Source organism: Ovis canadensis, chromosome 4 (assembly GCF_042477335.2).
Source record: "Ovis canadensis isolate MfBH-ARS-UI-01 breed Bighorn chromosome 4, ARS-UI_OviCan_v2, whole genome shotgun sequence".
In the NCBI taxonomy this organism is placed as follows: Eukaryota; Metazoa; Chordata; class Mammalia; order Artiodactyla; family Bovidae; genus Ovis; species Ovis canadensis.
In genome coordinates, this window is record NC_091248.1 from 112,845,088 (window position 1) to 112,865,919 (window position 20,832).

Sequence of the window (20,832 nt, forward strand, 5' to 3'; positions counted from 1 at the left end):
ATGGTGATGCCTTAGGCTACTTGGGAAGGAAAACTGAGCTTTGGTGGATAATGACATTAAGTCCTGGAAATTTGCCCAAAAGCTGTTCATCTCCAAATTTTCTCAGTTGACATCTCAGATGACCCATTTTCTACAGATGCTATCTCCCAGGCTGTTTTCCCGGTTATGGGGATGATAAAGCACGTGTGCTTCCCCAGGACAACCCTGGATTCAGAAGTTCTGCCTGTAGGAAAGTACGAGAGTTTCCTATGAAGACCATTAAGGGAGCAAAGGAAAAATGCTGCCAAAGAGGCAGCTTTGAGCCACCCTGGTGGTTTCACTCTGGCGATTAATTGTTTTTTCTTCACCAATTAAATGAGTCACATATGAATACAGATGCAACTGAGTGCACTCAAAAGCTGTTCCTGTAAAAAAAAAAAAAGTAGTGCTAGTACTAACTTCTTTCTTTTCTTTTTCTTTTTTTTAAAATTTTTATTTGCATATAGTTAATTTATAATGTGTTAGTTTCAGGTGTACAGCAAAGTGAATCAGGTATGTTGCTAAGTCGATATATGTAAAGTATACGTATACATACACACACACACATATATACATCCATTCTTTTTCAGATGTTTTCCCCATGTAAGTATTAGCTTACATATAGAAAATATTTTAAGATTTGACATGCTTTGTATTGAGCATGTAGTACTTTTTATTTATGCTGTTGTCTGATTTTTCTAATGATGATTTGACACTGATTCATTGTTTCTTCAAAATGTTTCCAGTAACATTTTCCTTAAACATAGTCGTGGTGTACAGGCAATGAGATAACTGAAATCAGTGGACTAGAGCTGTGTAGCAGTCTTAACTACCTTAGTTTGGCCAACAACAAGATCACAACCATTAACGGCTTAGGCATGTTACCAATCAAAATACTTTGTCTGGTGAGTCTACCAAAAGTATTATTCTTTATAGAAGTACTAATTAATGTCTTAGTGACAATATGAATGATAGCCAGGATTTTTCAGTTTTATAAAGAGCTAGTTTCTTTATGAAATGTCATGATCTTCCATTTTGTTTGCTCCTTTTCATATCTGGTTTGTTTATGTGTGTTTGATGAATATTTCATGCTTAAGATAAAATGATTTTCTAGCTTGGTATACAAATTCCATTTTTTAAAAGACTGACTTTACCACTGAGAAAGAAAGGCATACTTTTAGCACCTGTTAAGAATATATTTATAATGTATTATTAATGCAATAATAGTTAAACATATTTAAGCATAATATTTGGACTTCCCTGGTGGCTCAGCAGTAAAGAATCCACCTGCCAATGCAAGAGACACAGGTTTGATCCCTGGGTCGGGAAGATCCCCTGGAGAAGGAAATGGCACTCACTCCAGTATTCTTGCCTGGGAAATGCCTTGAACAGAGGAACTTGGCAGGCTATTGTCCATGGGGTTGCAGAGTCGGAAATGATTTAGTGACTAAACAACATAAAGAAGAGTAATATTTATTGCAGTTAAAGCGTCATTGCAAAAAAAAAAAAAACCTTCATTACTTTCAAATGAACCACTGGGCACTGAATTTTGGCAATCCTTTTATATCACTATATGCTAGTCTCCCATTCTAGACAACCAGAATTATGAATAAATTTATTCATAATTTATTATGAATGAATAAGTAAATAAAGTTCATTTATTCTCTCTGGCTGAGAATAAATGAACAATTTCCTTCAGAATGTTAATATTTTAAATTTTTTCCCCATGAAGAGCACTATCCTTAAGCTATATGACATGCTCTGTGACTGTGACTGAATGAAAACATAGACAACTTACTTAAAAATCAGCAGGATCATATTAGTTCCAACCATATATACAGTATTTTTGAAGTAATAGTCTAGCTCACTAGTTTGGGGGCTGATAAAGTAGTTTGTGGATGACCTAGGAGTCTTTCTTCTTCCTTCCTACCCTTAGATGGCTTTTCTGTTCTTCATTTTATCTGTCACAGGATAGGCAAGGATTTTAAGCCATGAGACTAGTAATTTATTAATTTCTTATGTTAACTATCCCACAGAAGATTGTTTAACTGTTGTTTAGGATGGCATCTTGGGTTATCTGCAGATTTTTTTTTACAGATGTGATGCATTATTTCTGTCTTGTTTAACCACAGACAGCTGGTGGTTGGTTATGTGTTAATTTTTCTTTCCCCAAGCTTGAAGCCTGAAGTGCTTTTTCAAGACTCTTCACTCCTTACGGTGAATTAGATGAGGGCAAACTACTGACTGCCAGTAGAGACATGGTAAAGTTTAATTATTCCCCTGAAGTTTCATATTTTCTGTCCACTAAGGCACAGTGGCAAAGCTGTAAATGAAAATGACTTCAGCAAGTCAAATTGCAAACTTAAAAATTATAAAAGAAAGTCACATTTTAAAATTATGATAATTTGAAGGATTCTTGGCAGTATGTTCTATTCAATTTGCAGCTTGTTACAACTTTATGCTTTTCTTTATATATCTTTTTACATTGCAATCCTGTTCACTTCAAGTAGAGCATGGTATGTGGAAAGAGATATACAGCTGCGCATAGGGAATGAGAATTCAGCTCGTTATTAAGAATAACAACACATAGCACTTTTATCGTAAGACCTTGTTTCAATAACTGAATAAGTAAACTGTGTTGACAGTTTCATCTCAAGCAGCTTTTAGAAAAAGCATAAAAGAACTTACTTTTCCTACAAGTAGATTAGAGGGATTGTTCCCCATTCCCTTTCCCATCATCCAAGATTAACTAGAAAATACAGAATTTTCCATCATTCATTTTCTTTAAAATGTTTGAGAATGGTAAAGTTTTCTTTTCTATATATTAATAAAATACATAAAATGAGACTCATTTGTTTCAATAGTTTTTCATGCTTCTTAAAAGAATTGTGATATCAGTAAAACAATTGTACTGCTGAAAGTAATTCACGTTATTGAGATAAATTCAGAGGGAAAAAAAGAGCCATTCACTATACAAACCAATTGTTAATTCCCTACTTTTACAATAAATATTAAGGGAAAATGTGGTTCACTCATGGTCTGTTCTGCCAGCCACCTCCTTTTGCAAGTAAGGACGATCCATTCCAAACTTCAAAAAATCATTGTGTCTCAGTAAACGTCATTTGTTTTTTTTTCCCCCTCCCAACTTGGGAGATTGAGACTATTTCTCATTTCATTTATTTAATAAACTAGTTTCTAACTGCTCCCTTTTCCCTGCTCAACATGCTGAAAAGTGCAAGAAGAACTGTTCTTGCAGAAACTGGCCATGTGCTTTGAGGAGAGACGTATCAGTTTTTCATCACTGGATAAAAGATTTGACTAGATGACTTTCAACTCAAATTCTGATTTGACATATTTCTCAAGTTCTGCTTTCTCCTATGACCATAGACTATCCAATTAAACATTTCTGTGCCTTACTCTGCTCTTGGGCATCTACCACTTTGAAAGCCATCAGAGACACACTAAAAAAGAATTACAGTTTATCTTCCACATCGATGGCACATCAAAAGTCTTTAGGAAGAAGTGTATTATGTATGTAAATTTGATATGTGGGTGTATTTTAAATAGGATATTGAGGCCCTATTTCAATAAGTTAAATTAATATGGATATTATGTTCAGTATAGTTTTTTCCTTTCCTTTTTCTATTACTGTTTCTAGAACTTTTTTGAACAGTAGGAAATTTGGCTTAGGCAAATGGGGTCATTAGTATTCTTCCTTCTCATTATGGGATTTTTCAGACATATATAAAAATAAAGGGAATAGTTTAATGAATCCCCACGTACTATCATCTAGCTTTATAGATTATCAACAGTTTATTAATATATTTTAAAGAACCATAAAATTATATTAATGAATATAAATCTTGCTCATTATTAAAGTGAAATCTTATGAAAAATTGGGTGAAAATGAGCTCTTACTATTAAATGTATCAGGAAGCATGTACCAGGAAAAATATTATAGGTGGTAGAGAATACTAAAATTTTTTAGTTATAAGGTCCTCAGTAAAAGTTTTAAAAGTTTAAGGATGGGTATAACATGGCATTAGTAGAAACCTCAAAATTAGTCTTTATTGTGATTCTCAACTCAGAATTTAGCTTTACTGGGACATTTTCTTATACTTCAAAGACTAATGAGCCCAAGGAATTTTGCGTGTGTTGGGAAATGTACAAGAAAATGCAAATTGTTGTTACCACCATAATTTGTGTTATGGTTTCATGGGGGTTGGAAAAGAGAACACCATTTAAGTCTTATATCTTTCTCTGTTTCATGGTGTTGTCTAAGAAGATGTTCATGTGTGAATTATTTAAGAACTTAGTTCGTGTGTGTATTGTTCTAGAGCATGCCACCCCAAAATGTAGTGGTGCTGAGAAATTCTATTAGTTAACCATTTTGTTATTTTGCGGTTCTGTAATCTGAGCTGGGCTCAGCTGGGTGGTTCTGCTGGTCTTGCCGTGAACAGCTAGCAGATTGACTGGGGGCTGGGCTCCGCTGAGATGCTGCAATAGCTGAGTTTCTTCTCTCTCTCTAGTCTCAGGGCTCCTCTCTGTTTAACACCTCCGCAGATTCTTTCTAGAGGAGCTAGAGTTCTTACATGGCAGCTCAGGGCTCCAAGACACAAAAGGAGCCAATGCCACGCCTTCTTAAGTCTTAGAATTTGTAACTAGGACACTTGTGCCATATTCTTTGGGTTAAGGCATATCATAGGTGCAGCCTGGATCCAAGAGGAGAGAAAGGTACCAAGAGCATGAATAAGCAGAAGCATATATCAGACTACCACAAACTTTGTGATATGAAGTGATTATATTCAGAATATTTCTGAAGACAGAGTATATGTGGGAGTTGTAGTATTCAAGTGGTTTGTTAAAATGGCCATGAAAGAATTGTTGTTAAATTTATATTTCTAAAGAGGAGCATGGAGTCATGCTGCCATTAGGCTTGAGGTTAGCAATGTCCAAATTTTACACTGCCTAGCTTTTATTGTTCCTATTGAACAATGTTCTTATGAACATTCATCTGCTTATCTGTAGCAAAAAATATTATGTTCTGAGTCTTCCAGCTGAAATACCATGATTTCTTTCTATGATGTATGTATATGTGTTTAGGGAGGTGAATGATGGGAATGGAGGGAGACAAGAATGTCTTACTGATTTTAAGTGGTTTGAGGCAGTGTACCCAGAATGAAAACTTGTCACTGCAATTTTCTCTTTAGGACATTAAGTGTATTTTTATCAATTTTAGAGCAATAACCAGATTGAGAAGATCACAGGTTTGGATGACCTAAGAGTCCTGCAGATCCTCGATCTGAGCCAGAATCAGATCAGTAGCCTCCAAGGCTTAGGGGGTCATGATTTCTTGGAAGTGATCAACCTCGAGGATAATAAGGTAATGTCATACTTTACATGTCTTGGTTTTAGTGTCTACATAACAGGACATATTAGGACCCATTATTAATGTCTCAAGTGCTATCACATTCAATGCCAGCTCAGAAATATTCTAGAAAGCCTCCTGGAGCAATAGGTGAAGGACTTTTTTTTTTTTTTTAATATATAAATAGTGATTCTTAGCATTTAAACATTCCTAATTTCATTATTTTTAAGGTTTAAACTGCAACTAAGTGAACATGACTTTGTGAAATAGATATGTTCATGTGAAATTTGGGGTAGAAAGATTGCATTAGGAATGTCTGACACGTCAGAGCAGGGAAACTGGAGCCAAGAGAATAGCCTCAGGCTGGTATTGCCTCCATTTAATGAGAAGAGACACAGGAAGTAAATTGTCAGAACTTCCCTGGTGGCTCGGACGGTAAAGCGTCTGCCTGCAATGTGGGAGACCTGGGTTGTAAGGTGTCTGCCTGCAGTGCGGGAGACCTGGGTTCAATCCCTGGGTCAGGAAGATCCCCTGGAGAAGGAAGTGGCAACCCACTCCAGTACTCTTGCCTGGAAAATCCCATGGATGGAGGAGCCTGGTAGGCTACAGTCCATGGGGTTGCAAAGGGCTGGATATGACTGAGCGACTTCACTTTTTTTTATTTGTAACAATAGCCTATGTTTGCAACTTGGATAAATTTGGAGACTAGACTTATTTAGTTTCCATTCTGGCTTAATGCACACATTACTTCACAAAGTATATCAATTGGCTTTCACTCTGAATTATATTTTATTTTTAATAAGGCATGTGTGCTCCTAATAATGATATATTCAGTTGGTACCTGTAGCTCACTTCTTGTCAAGAAGATCTACATTGTGATTTTATTTATCTTGAGTACTTTGTTGTATTTTTGGGAAAGATCTCACAAGTAAGTTGATTATTTACTTCTTGAAAAAAAAGTCTGCCTGACCCTAAAAGAGACATAGAGACTATCTGGGGTAAGATGCATTTCTGAGGAGACATTTCTCTGTTCAGCTGTAACGGTGCTCATTAGCTAGATCCAATGACTCTTTCTCCAGTGAGCTTCCATTCAGTTCAGTTCAGTTCAGTCGCTCAGTCGTGTCCGACTCCTTGTGACCCCATGAATTGCAGCACGCCAGGCCTCCCTGTCCATCACCAACTCCCGGAGTTCACTCAGACTCGCGTCCGTCGAGTCCGTGATGCCATCCAGCCATCTCGTCCTCTGTCGTCCCCTTCTCCTCCTGCCCCCAATCCCTCCCAGCATCAAAGTCTTTTCCAATGAGTCAACTCTTCGCATGAGGTGGCCAAAGTACTGGAGTTTTAGCTTTAGCATCATTCCTTCCAAAGAAATAAAAAAAAGACAGTCTTAAGGACTGGCAAGAGTGGATTTTTAATAAAAGGAAAAACTGTTCCTCCTCATTTTTATGTGTCTTGCATATTAAATTGTCGACTTCTAGGGTTAATTCGTTTGTTCACTGTCCCATATGTCGTATAAAGTCAAAGACTTCATAAAGTCATTAGACTTAAGATGTCATAAGACCTAAGAAGTCATAAGACCAGGTTCCAAATCTCTTCATATGGTTTTGTGGTTGTTGTTGTTCAGTCACTCAGTCGTGTCCGACTTTGCGGCCCCATGGACTGCAGAACGCCAGACTTCCCTGTCCTTAACCATCTCCTGCAGCTTGCTCAAACTCATGTCCATCGAGTCAGTGACGCACCCCAACCATCTCATCCTGTCATCCTCTTCTCCTCCTGCCTTCAATCTTTCCCAGCATCAGGGTCTTTTCCAGTGAGTGAGTTCTTCGCATCAGGTGGCCAAAGTATTGGAGCTTCAGCTTCAGAATCAGTCTTTCCAGTGAACACCCAGGACTGATCTCCTTTAGGATGGACTGGTTGGATCTCCTTGCAGTCCAAGGGACTCCCGAGAGTCTTCTCCAATACCTCAATTCAAATGTATTTCTTCAGTGCTCAGCTTTCTTTATACTCCCAACTCTCACATACATACATGACTACTGGAAAAACCATAGCCTTGACTAGACAGACCTTTGTTGGCAAAGTAATGTCTCTGCTTTTTTAATATGCTGTCTAGTTTAGTCATAGCTTTTCTTGCAAGGAGCAAGTGTCTTTTAATTTCATGGCTGCAGTCACCATCTGCAGTGATTTTTGAGCTCTCCAAAATAAAGTCTGTCAATATTTCCATTGTTTCCCCATCTATTTACCATGAAGTGATGGGACCAGATGCCATGATCTTAGTTGTTTGAATGTTGAGCTTTAAGCCAGCTTTTTCACTCTCCTCTTTCATCTTCACCTAGAGGCTCTTTAGCTCCTCTTCGCTTTCTGCCATAAGGGTGATGTCATCTGCCTGTCTGAGGTTATTAATATTTCTCCTGGCAGTCTTGATTCTAGCTTGTACTTCATCCACTCTGGCATTTTGCATGCCATACTCTCCATATAAGTTAAATAATCAGGGTGACAATATACAGCCTTGATGTACTCCTTTCCCAATTTTGAACCAATACATGGTTCCATGTCTGGTTCTAACTATTGCTTCTTGATCTACATACTGGTTTCTCAGGAGGCAGGTAAGGTGGTCTGGTATTCCCATCTCTTTAAGAATTTTCCACAGTTTGTTGTGATCTACACAGCCGAAGAATTGTTGCTTTCAATCCATGTTGTTGGAGAAGATTCTTGAGAGTCTTCTCAAGAGTTATGTATAACTCATAAATGTATAGTTTAGCAAAGAGTTTTCAGGTGAAGTCATGTAACATTGACGTCAAGAAATATGTCATACAACTTGCCATTTTTATCTTTTCTTAAAACAATGACCTCATTGATAAAATGATAGAGCTATGTGCAGTAAGAAGGCTTCCCCAGTCACAAATAACCACAATAACCAGCAGAAGCAGTGATGGGGACGGGGACTGGGGAACTGAATGCTAGACAGGATGAGTGATGGGGAGAGCCACGTAGCCCATGCATACCTTTTTTGCATTTTCTCTGTTTCTACATACTATTTTATTCCTGCCTTAAATATGGATGAGATGAGGAACATCTCTCTACCTCACTGTTCTCTGTCCAGAGGGGAGAAAAGAAAATGTGGCTGTGAGTTTACATTTATTGAAGGAACACCCAGTAATTCCCTTGTTCTGTGTGACTTTATGGAATTCTTATTGAAAGGCTAGATATCCACAAGAGCAATTTTTTAAATGTCTCTGTTTTTGAATATGCTATCTAGGTTGGTCATAACTTTTCTTCCAAGGAGTAAGCGTCTTTTAATTTCATGGCTGCAGTCACCATCTGCAGTGATTTTGGAGACCCCAAAATAAAGTCTGACACTGTTTCCACTGTTTCGCCATCTATTTCCCATGAAGTGATGGGACCAGATGCCATGATCTTCGTTTTCTGAATGTTGAGATTTAAGCCAACTTTTTCACTCTCCTCTTTCACTTTCATCAAGAGGCTTTTTAGCTCCTCTTCACTTTCTGCCATAAGGGTGGTGTCATCTGCATATCTGAGGTTATTGATATTTCTCCCGGCCATCTTGATTCCAGCTTGTGCTTCTTCCAGTCCAGCGTTTCTGATGATGTACTCTGCATAGAAGTTAAATAAGCAGGGTGACAATATACAGCCTTGACGTACTCCTTTTCCTATTTGGAACCAGTCTGTTGTTCCATGTCCAGTTCTAACTGTTGCTTCCTGACCTGCATACAGATTTCTCAAGAGGCAGGTTAGGTGGTCTGGGATTCCCATCTCTTTCAGAATTTTCCACAGTTGATTGTGATCCACACAGTCAAAGGCTTTGGCATAGTCAATAAAGCAGAAATAGATGTTTTTCTGGAACTCTCTTGCTTTTTCCATGATCCAGCGGATGTTGGCAATTTGATCTCTGGTTCCTCTGCCTTTTCTAAAACCAGCTTGAACATCAGGGAGTTCATGGTTCAGGTATTGCTGAAGCCTGGCTTGGAGAATTTTGAGCATTACTTTACTAGCATGTGAGATGAGTGCAATTGTGTGGTAGTTTGAGCATTTCTTTGGAAGGAATGATGCTAAAGCTGAAGCTCCAGTACTTTGGCCACCTCATGTGAAGAGTTGATCATTGGAAAAGACTCTGGTGCTGGGAGAGATTGGGGGCAGGAGGAGAAGGGGACGACCGAGGATGAGATGGCTGGATGGCATCACAGACTCGATGGACATGGGTCTGAGTGAACTCCGGGAGATGGTGATGGACAGGGAGGCCTGGCGTGCTGCGATTCATGGGGTCGCAGAGTCGGACACGACTGAGCGACTGAACTGAACTGAGTTTTTAAAATAAGTTGAGTTTAAAGGATCCGAAGTAGCTCCTCTTGTATTATGTTCTCTGTTGTCTTGGTATATTTAGCCTGTTGATAATGTTTTCTATGTGTGTGTGTTTGTTTTTCGGTTAAGCAGATTGCTGAGCTGGGTGAAATAGAATACATTGAAAACCTACCTCTCCTTCGAGTTCTCAATCTTCTGAGAAATCCAATTCGGGTAAGACGTCCTTTGTTTTGGGGGTGGGAGGTAGGGATAAGAACATTCTTGGAATTCTTCTTTATGAAATACTTTTGATAGAACATGAAGAATGTGAATACAGTGTGTTTATCACCATTCTCTATTAGAAGGGTAAGCAAAGTCACACCTGTGCTCTACCATCAGTGCAGGTAAAGCCTGAAATTGAATATTAGTTGTCTACTCTGTATGACCATTTGTGACTCATCCACGTGGTAATAAAGATTATCGAGAGGGAGCTATTGAGATTATAGAGCAATGTCTTTTTAGTGCAAGAATGCCTGAGGCGTAGATGGAATGTGGCTCCTATTTTATATCAGGGAGAAGTCTAAGATTAGGCACCTAAAGAAATTATCCTGGGGATTGCTGTAAAACTGGCATTGTAAAATGATTATAGGAAAAAATCATATATTTCCTGGTGATTCTTCACCTTTGGATATCAAATATCCAGACTTTTTCTTTTTTCTGGATCTTCTCTTTTTTGTCGCCAATGATAGATCCTTTCTGCTCAACTCTGTTTCCCTCCCTTTTTGTGCAAATGTCATTCATTCCCCTTTGAATCTATATCCTTCGCTCACTCTGCCGTAGATTCTTGAATTTGTATGTATCTCTGAGTACCTTTCTTTGTGCGTGTATGACTTGAGAAACATAACTAGGCAGGCAAAAAATCAAAATGAAAAATGAAAAGTACAGTCTGAGAGTAAAAACAGTGCTTGGTATGGGAATAGTGGCAGACAATGTAAAAGCATCCCTGGAGAGGAAGGGGTTTAAAGTGGCCATCCCTCCCAGTTCCAGACTCATAAAGAGCACAGACCCTTTCACACATGTTACCTCATTTACTTATAAACCCCTCCCACATATGCACTTTGAAGTACACAAAAGATGCCATTGTATATTCCTTTCGTGTGTATTCTCATCTGCAAAATGCATCACCCACTTAATATCTTTGCCTTCAAAGAGACCTAGCTTCTTGATACGACATAACTAATTATGTTTCTAAAAAGCAGATAATCCTAACACAGCAGATGATAGAGTATTAAGGGAATTGTTCTATAAATGAATATCATTTTATTATTGTAAAACAAATTCGTAATTAATGATACAAAATTAATATAAAACAACACAAAGAAATAATGAGGAATTAATAATAAGGACTGCTACTATTATAATAATGAAACTCCTTTAAGTTAGAAGATAGGGTTTCAGTCACTGGCCATGGAACATGAGATGAAATACTTCACCTCCCTGAGCCTTAGGTGTTTTTCTCTCTAGAGATGAAGATAATCAGGTTTGTCCTGCTTATCTCACAGGGAGATCGACAAGATCACACATTTGAAAAGCTTTATAAGTTACAAGGCAGAGCCTGCATTTGAGTTGTTAATATAAGGGGACCGCAGTTGTGAAAATGTAAAGACCTAGTGTGTGAGTGTGAATGACAGCGTTCGTGGGTAAAAGGCCTTGCTCGTGAAAGCAGACTGCTACTGCTTATTAATTTGGGGAAAGGAAGGCAACAAAATAACCCTCTTGATATTTTAAACAGGAAAAGCCTGACTATTGGTCCTTCGTCATTTTTATGCTACTTCGATTAACAGAATTGGATCAGAAGAAGATTAAAGTGGACGAAAAGGTATATAGTCATATTTCACGTGTTTATGAGTTGATAGGTTCAAAAGCTCATGCCGTCTGCTGCAGGACCATTGCAATCCAGAAATGAGCATATAACAGTATGCTCATTCATTATTTATTTAAGGAGCATTTCCTTGTCCTAGAGTCTAGTTGTTTGACCCTCTGCAGAGCTGAGCGTCAACACAAAGGCAGTGAAAGGCCTGCTTTTGGTACAGTAAGGAGACTGGCCTTGGGAGACTGAAGCAGCCTGCATGTACCTAGGCTGGCAGCCGTAAGGCTGACTACAAGTTTGGAAAATTATCATATGTGGGGGTTGTGTGATTCTGTGTTCGTCTAGATCTTCACTTAATAATGAAATGCATTACAATGTCATTCTACCACATCACTGTAAAGGACTCAGATCGCTACTCTGGTGTTTTAAATCCTTTATTCTCCTCTTTAAGATAATGATTCTTTTCTGGACACACAACTTGAGAGTAACCAGACCTTGAATGCTAGCACCTGCTTCCCCACACCATACCTATGGTAGCCAATTTGTCATGCTGTCGTGACAGGTGTCAGCTGAAATCTCCACTAATGAGGGGTTTCTTACATCCGATGCAAATTTGAGATAGGAGTGAAAAAGCAGGTATAAATATGCAGAGAGGCAGATATATTCCAGTTCATAAATGCCTTTCTGAAATCTTGGTTAAAAATAGTTATAGATGCTGGTCTGTTCTTATTCTCACACTCAGAGGCGCTTATTAGATTTCTCTTTCCCTTTAATGTTTTGCAAAGGGGATAACATTCAAAACCACACATTAGATAAAGATGTGGTAGACAAGTATACTGTGTTTAGAGTGATAGCAAAGCTGGGGAACAGACAGCTGTCTGTCATGAGGAAAAGGCCTGTATCTTTGGAAAAGAGAAGGAGGTTTAGTAGAATTTGAGACAATACGAATAGTTCTTGGTATGATGGCAGGAGGAAAACTTCTACAATAACAGCTACCTGGAATCTAGAACTAAGAATTTTATAACTTCTTCTCTTACTAAAAGTTGAAACATTTACTGTATTAAAGGTAATCTTAAACTTTTGAGGGTTTTTTTTTTTTTTTGCCTTTTCCCTCCCAAACCAGAAAATATAAAGAAATAGGTGACCAAGGGGTTCCAGTTCAATATTTTAAAATAATTATCATTCTTTAGGTTTTAGGAAAGCTAGAGTAGATGTGAACGCAGATTCCTGGTTGCATGTCTAGAACATTTCAGTAAAGAAAGTCTTATCTTTCTTGCACAATGAATTTTTTTTTCCCCTTTGCATTTCTAATTCTGGAAAAGATCTCGGCCGTGAATAAATACAACCCTCCCCCGGAAGTGGTCGCGGCCCAAGACCACATGACCCACGTGGTCAACAGCGTGATGCAGCCACAGAGGATCTTTGACAGGTATTCTGAGAGATGCCCTGGGTGGCACTTGGGGTGGTCAGCACAGGACAACCTCCTCATTGCCCTAGCCATCTCTCTTGTGACCCATTGCTTTCTCACCTCTCTGAGGAAGGGATCGGGTCTTCATTTGACAGGCTGTGTTGCCTCAGATATAGCAGCTCATCATCACATGTTCAAACATGGGACTCCCTTGTTGGCATTTTCCCAAGTGTGGCGATAAGTGGATTCAACTTCTCTCTTTCATCTGGACTCTTGAATGGTGGCTAGCCTGTGACATGGTAGTGAAAGTCACTCAGTCATGTCCAACTCTTTGTGACCCCCATGGACTATACAGTCCATGGAATTCTCCAGGCCAGAATACTGGAGTGGGTAGCTGTTCCCTTCTCCAGGGGATCTTCCCAACCCAGGGATTGAACCCAGGTCTCCCACATTGTAGGTGGATGCTTTACCAGCTGAGTCACCGCGGAAGCCCAAGAATACTGGAGTGGGTAGCCTATCCCTTCTCCAGGGGAGCTTCCCGACCCAGGGATCGAACTGTGGTCTCCCTCACTGCAGGCAGATTCTTTACCAATTGAGCTACTACCAGGGAAGCCTGTGACATAGGATGGTGAAATAAAAAAAGAAAAAAAGTTTGCCGATATACCTGCTATAGGAGAGAACCTCAGACCCTCGTCTCATCAGCAGAGAACTGTGATGGTCTCTATCCACTGACAGTTTTTCCTTAGCTGTGAGTGGATGCTAGAAACCCCTGCCAAAGAGCAACCGTGACCACAGCTTCTGTATTAGAGAGTCCCTAGAGTCCCTGCTCGCTGAAGGGAAACCAAAACAGCCTTTCCAGGGGTTGCACTGAGCTGCAATCAACCCCACAGGGAGGAGTCACCCAGCTTGGCTGAACACAGGAATAGAGACCCTCACCTCTAAGTTCGAAGACAGATTTACCACAATTTCTCCATTTCTTTTTAAACACTCTGTTGAAGCAGATGGCCATTGACACTATAAGTATAATACAGAATTTCTATCAGTACCCAAAGGCATTTTAAAAATACTGGTAAAATCTCTGGGTTATAAATGGCTTCTCTTCTTCATGTGGTCTGCTCCTGTACTTCACCCGGTTGGTTTCCCACAGAGAGAAAATGTTTTATTTTGCATCCAGGACATGATTTTTTACATGTAATTTAATCATGTAGACGTTGACAGTTTTATATATTTATGGTAGCCCTCTAGGTGAAATGATTTATCATTTATTTGCATACATCTGGAAAAGCACATTTGATTTAAAAGAAGGGCATTTATTGTCCTCATTGTATTTCTTTTTCTAGTTTATGAGATTGCTAGTTGTTTCATGCTTTAGGGTACATTTATATAACAATATGTATCAAGCAAATTTACAGCAGTGTCTGATAAACACACATTTCTTGATCATTTCTGGCTGTCAGAGAATAGCAAATGGCCAAGCCACCCTGGATGCCCCGGGATGGAGCAGTGTTCATGATGTAAAGCTCATGGAGGCAGGAGGAGGCATGCCATGTCCTTCCCACCCTGGGTTGGGACACAGCTCCCTGGCAGCCCCAGAAGTCAACCTCTAGGAAAGAAACCCTGACTCTTTCTCTTGGAACTTGTAGGCTGTGATACCAGGGAATCACTGTCCTCTCTCCTGGCAAGACTGAAGTAAGGATCCAATATGAAAATGGATTTTGCATATTGTCTTGACCCTGGCCTGGTAGTCAGTGATGGCTTTCTTGCTCTCTCATATGACAGGGTTCTCTAGACTGGTGTTGTCCAAGCCTTGTCCAAACTCTGAAATCAGCCATTTCTCCAAGAAGCCCTAGTTCGTTTTAGTGAGAAATGGTATTTCCCAATCACAATGTGGGCACTAGAGACAGTCTTGACCACTGGGTTGGTCATTGTTTTGTAGGTGTTTTAGTGGACAGAAGCTAGGAATGGATTTCCTTCCTTCTCTCCCTCTCTCCTTCCTTCCGTCCATTCATCGATCCATCTACTGATTCTTTTTTCTGTCCATCCATCTATCTATCCATTGTGCCTATTTGTACCTACCTATTACGTCTACTTAATCTTTCATGTTTATCTAATCTGCATCTAGGTAGCTCTATCTATAAAGAGATAGTAAAATACCTCCTTAGTTGATACAATTCAGCTTCAAGACTATAGTTGAGCTTTTATGGAACTTCACCTGTGTTACATCTGTATCTCCTTTTCTCCCTCACCAAAGACATTAAAGAAGATGAAATTAGAACATCCCATGATTACTCTTTTTTTAATGTCCCATACTATACCACAACAGTATCAGAATACCACTAGTTATAATTACTGAAGCATTAAAACCATTTTGCTGATGTTCTTCCTGTTAACCATCCCCCATTGCTTTTTATTTGGGTTAAATATATATATATATATATATATATATATATATAACATAAAATGTGCCATTTTAACGACTTGGAAGTGTACAGTTTAGTGGCCTTAATTATACTTACAGTATTGTGCCGACCATCACCACCATCTGTTTCCAAGTTTCTCATCACCCAGAACAGAAGCTCTGTAGCCCTTAGGTAATAACTCCTCATTTCCTGCTACCCCCACCCCCTGGTAACTTCTAATACACTTTCTGTCTCTATGAATTTGCCTACTGTATATATTTCATATAAGTGTCAATCACTCCATTTAAAAAATAGTGGCACTATATTTATATTGTCAGAACATGTATCCATCACACACTGTACTTTCTCCTTTGCTGTCATTTAGCCTTAGTTCTCTGGGTAACTGCATATTTATTGCCCACTGCCAGCCCTTATAGTGATGCCTCGTGAGTCATTTTAGTTGTATGAAGCTTGTTCTTTAGCACATTCTTGAGGAAGGGCTGTGCAATCAGTATCTCTTGAAATCGTCCATGTTGATAATATGGATGGTTATCTGCCCTTTACACTTGAAAATCATTTAAGCCATGACTCACACTTTTTTTTCCTTGAATATATTAAAAGTGCTTCTCCATTTTCTTTTTGTGCAAAAATTGCTGTCAAAAATGTGATGACAATTTAATTTTCTCTCCTGTATAAATCGTGTGTTCTCTTTTTAGCTAAATAATTACCCCCACTTCTGCCTTTTTTAAGGAGAAGGAAATGGCAACCTACTCCAGTATTCTTCCCTGGGAAAATCCCATGGACAGAGGAGCCTGGTGGGCTACAGTATGCTGCTGCTGCTGCTAAGTCGCTTCAGTCGTGTCCGACTCTGTGCGACCCCATAGACGGCAGCCCACCAGGCTCCCCTGTCCCTGGGATTCTCCAGGCAGGAACACTGGAGTGGGGTGCCATTGCCTTCTCCGGGGCTACAGTATATGGGGTTGCAAATAACTGGACACAGTTCAGCACACACTGCCTTTTTAAAGTCCAGCTATTTCACTAGACTATGCCTTAGTATTATTGTTACAGCATTTCTAGCCCAGTTGTTCTGGGCTGATATTCTCAGGTATGTTGTATACTGTTTTTTGTTTATTTTTTCAGGAAGCTTTTTTCTTGAATGACAGTCTGTAATATTTGCTCTGTTCTGTAGGTTTTGGTTTTCTCCTTTAGGAAGTAGATCTTCTTTGCCTATCCTCAATTTTCATCACCTTCTTTCAAAATTCTTTCTCTTTAATCACGTAAAAATTATCGAGGCAATTTTAGATTCACATGCAGTTGTAAGAGATAGTACAGAGAAAGCCTAGATATCTTTCGCCCAGTTTCCCTCAGTGGTAATGTCTTGCTTAGCTGTAGTGGAATATCAAAACCAGGAACCTGACATTGATACAGTCCATCAGCCTTATCAGATTTCACCAGTTCTGCGTGGGCTCATGTGTACGTCTAGTCCTGTGCGATTTTATCATGTGTAGATTCACGTGGGCATCACTCCAGTCGAGATAGAAATGGGTAACTTCCCAGGTGGCACAGTGGTCAAGAATCTGCCTACCAGGGCAGGAGATGCAAGACACGTGGGTTCAGTCCCTGAGCTGGGAAGATCCCCTGGAGTAGGAAACGGCAACCACTCCAGTATTCTTGCCTGGGAAATCCCATGGACACAGGAGCCTGAGGGGGTACAGTCCATGGGGTTGCAAAGAGTCGGAGACGACTGAGCACAACGTACTTCCAGTCAAGATACAGGAGTTTTGTCACATGGATCCCTTTGCTCCCCTTTAATAGCAACAGCTGCCTCCATCCTTCTCATCTTCCCTGACCCTATATAAATGGAATCATACAGTATATGTATAACCTTTGAGGGTTGACTTTTTTTTTTTTTTGCTTAGCCTCATTCACTGGAGATTCATTCAAGCTGTTAAATGTATCAATGGTTCACTCCTTTGTGTTGCTGAGTAGTAGTCCTTGTTGAATACACCACAATTAGTTTAACCAACCATCTCTCAAAGGACATCTGGGCTGATCTCAGTGTTTGGTTACTGCAAATACAGCTTTTATGAGCATTCATGTGTAGGCTTTTGGACATGTACAGTTCCAGCCTGCCTGCTTTTCGCTGGATACCTGTTGTTCTGGGGTTCTGTTCTCAAATGCTGCCCATCACTCCCTCCTCCTTCCTCCTGCACAGATTCCAGTGCCATAAAAGTCTTGTGGCTTTGTGGCTTTTCGTCTGGTTTTGTTATCCACATTTTCCATGGACTTCTGTTCTCAAGTTTTCCTGTTTTTCTGTGAGTGTTCAGAGAGATTGAAAACTTATGCTGTGCTGCCCCCATGCTTCATAGAATCTACACCTCAGCCATATTGTTTTCTAAATATTATATTTTAGTCTGTATTTCTAGAATTTGTGTCATGAGTGAAACCCACACACTTCAGCTCTGCCTGTTGTAAGAGATTTTATGTAAATTAGCCCAAATTGGTCTTTTAGACTGGGAAGCCATGCCTAGATTCATATACCAGCTCTTACTTACTAGCTGTTACTTTGAACATGTTAATTAACCTCTATGTACTTCAGTTTCTTCGTGTGTGAAGTGGGGAGAATGAATTCATTAGCTTCCTGCAATAACTAAATGAGGTAATGCGGGTAAGATGCCTACAATAGTGCTTGGCACATAGTAATTGCTTATGTAAATGTTAGTGATTATTATTTTCTTTGCACACATGTGTTCTTTTTTATAGTAAATTTGCCATTTTATCTTTATTATTATTATTATTATTTTGGCTGCCCTGGGTCTCCGTTGTGGCACGCAGGCACTCTCTAGTTTCAGCAGTTGAGCTCTAGAGCCTGAGGGCTCAGTATTTGTGGCACGTAGGCCTCTCGAGTTGTGTACAGCCTTACCTGCCCCGTGGTACATGGGATCTTAGTTCCCTGATAGGGACTGAATCCACATCCTCTGTGTTGGAAGGAGAATTCTGAACCATTGGACCACCAGGGAAGTCCCCACATCAGTGTTCTAGATCAATAGATAAGAACTGAAGCCTATGATACAGAGTGAAGTAAGTCAGGAAGAGGAAGACAAATACTGTAAATTGATGCATACATATGGAATTTAGAAAGATGGTAACGATGATCCTACATTGAGGGGAGCAAAGGAGACACAGAAGAGACTTTTGGACTTAGTGGGAGAAGGCGAGGGTAGGATGATTTGAGAGAATAGCATTGAAACATGTATATTACCATATGTAAAAAAGATGACCAGTGCAAGTTCGATGCATGAAGCAGGGCACCCAAAGCCCTGAGACAACCCAGATGGATAGGGTGTAAAGGGAGGTGGGAGGAGAAGTTCAGAATGGGGGGACACATGCATACCCCATGGCTGATTCATGTTGCTGTATGGCAAAAACCATCACAATATTGTATAGTAAGTATCCTCCAATTAAAATAAAATAATTATTAAAAAAAAGATATGAAAAAGTTTACCTCTGAGAGGGCAAGTCTTATTTCTTTCATTTTGAATTTCTTGGGGGAAAACTCCATCAACCAGAAATGAATATCTCTCTTACCATGTTTTTCCTTCTAAAAATGGTGTTAAAGTAAATTCTTTGCTATTTTGTAATCAACTTGCTTCTGGAAAGTAGGACCATCCTTCCATACCGTGTCTGCGTATAGCAAGTGCCAGATAGCCGGATTCACCGTGACTGCGACGTGGGCAGCTTTCCACGCCGGATGTGTTAACGCCCGTGCCTGCTCTGCCCTTTATTGCAGCACCCTGCCTAGTCTGGATGCCCCGTACCCCATGCTGGTATTGGCCGGTCCTCAAGCATGTGGTAAACGAGAACTCGCTCACCGCCTCTGCAGACAGTTCAGCACTTACTTCAGATACGGGTGAGTTTATTGGCTGCTAAGGCTGTAAAATGTCGGCTGTTGCTCACAATGGCTATTAATTTTAAGCAAGTTAAAAAACATGCATAGCAGGCTAATGAGCTGCTTTGCTGGTTATTACACTGTGATATACACTGTATTTATTTATTTATTTTTTTACTTTAACCCTCCAAATGTTTTGATGCACTCAGCCACAGCCAAAATTCTGCTCCAAGATTTGGAACTACACGTGGTTTTAATTAAGCCTCGTGGTATTGGAGTATGGCCTCATGTTGCCATGTGGTGTGACACGCGGATCACAACGTTGTGTTTGGGGGCTTAGGGGGTGGGTCTGCACTCCAGTCACAGCCTCTCCTCATCACTGTGGGAGCGCACGCTGCCAGCATGCTTTATTTCCGCTCAGGTCTTCCTCTTTGGAGGCATATTTCAGAAGGAAGAAACGAGAAATGAGAGCCAAAGAGTTCCTTTTCCTCACCCTCAGGTTAGCATTCAGTACCCTTTCAGTTTTCTGGGGCAGATATCTCGCTATGTGATTCCCAGATGACTCAGTTAAGATAGCCAGATATAGCCAAAACACAAGAACCTTCCAGGGAAATCATCAGCTGGACTTAGAGACTTTTTAAAGGCTTCCATGTCTCAGTTTTAGAGTTATCGCTGTGGCCTTTTCAGCTGGTTTCCTCTTTCCTTTTTCACATATAGCAAAGACCTTACTTTTAGATTAGTGATGTTTCTCAGTGAGCTGAGAATGTGACTGCAAAGATGCTTAAGACGGCAAGAAAAAGAAATGTAAATTATGTTCTAATGCTGTTACAGACAAGTTCCTTCCCTTAAGCTACACGTGTTCAAACAATGTAAACACTATGTTAAACAGGTTCATTTATTTAGAGATCTAAAATTATATCCATCATTTGAACAACTCCAGGAAACAAATACTATAGAAGAATTTACTCATTAATCTATTCTGAACACCCTGAAGCAACAAAAAGTAAATTAAAACTTAATATCAGAATTGAAAAGTACAGAGTGTCTTTATGCTTATACAGAGGTATGGAACCTGCTTCGAAAGATAAGTGGAGCATAGTGAATGGATGATCAAATTAGGGCAAAAAAGATATCTCCTGACTATGGTGCTAATGTGTAAACCTGGAACCTTTTAGCGAAACAAAGTAACTTACATGAACCAAGGCTTTCCTGCTTAAAAGTCCTATCACATGTCTGACACCAGTTCTGTTGCCAATGATTCAGAGCCCATCCTTCGTGTTTGTTTGTGGTTTACTCTCTGAGGCACGTAGGGCCAGATGTGTTCTTGGAGATGTCTGTTGAGTCATCATCAAGGTTCTTATCCAGTTGGCCTTGACATTCTCACTGGATAGCCCCCACCTCAACCCCACCAATGTTCATTTTCATTAAATCCTGCTTTTCCACCGTTACAAATGTCTGTCCATCATGCTTTTGACGATGTACTTAATGCCTGGTTCCCCTGCTCAACTGTAAGCCCAGTGAGGGTGGGGACCAATGCCAGCTTTGCTCATGACTAAGTTCCCAGTGTTCAGCAGATGGCCAGGC

The 20,832-nt window shown here is 39.8% G+C and overlaps 1 protein-coding gene across 1 annotated transcript in view; it reads left to right on the forward strand.

The window, feature by feature from the left end:
• LRGUK (leucine rich repeats and guanylate kinase domain containing) overlaps positions 1-20,832 on the forward strand; it is a 103,463-nt gene that overhangs the window by 28,767 nt on the left and 53,864 nt on the right. The window contains exons 6-11 of the mRNA XM_069586987.1: positions 799-923; positions 5,258-5,401; positions 9,836-9,916; positions 11,475-11,561; positions 12,875-12,981; positions 19,150-19,269. Coding sequence (XP_069443088.1) covers positions 799-923; positions 5,258-5,401; positions 9,836-9,916; positions 11,475-11,561; positions 12,875-12,981; positions 19,150-19,269 — 664 coding nt within the window. The remainder of the gene's footprint in view (positions 1-798; positions 924-5,257; positions 5,402-9,835; positions 9,917-11,474; positions 11,562-12,874; positions 12,982-19,149; positions 19,270-20,832) is intronic.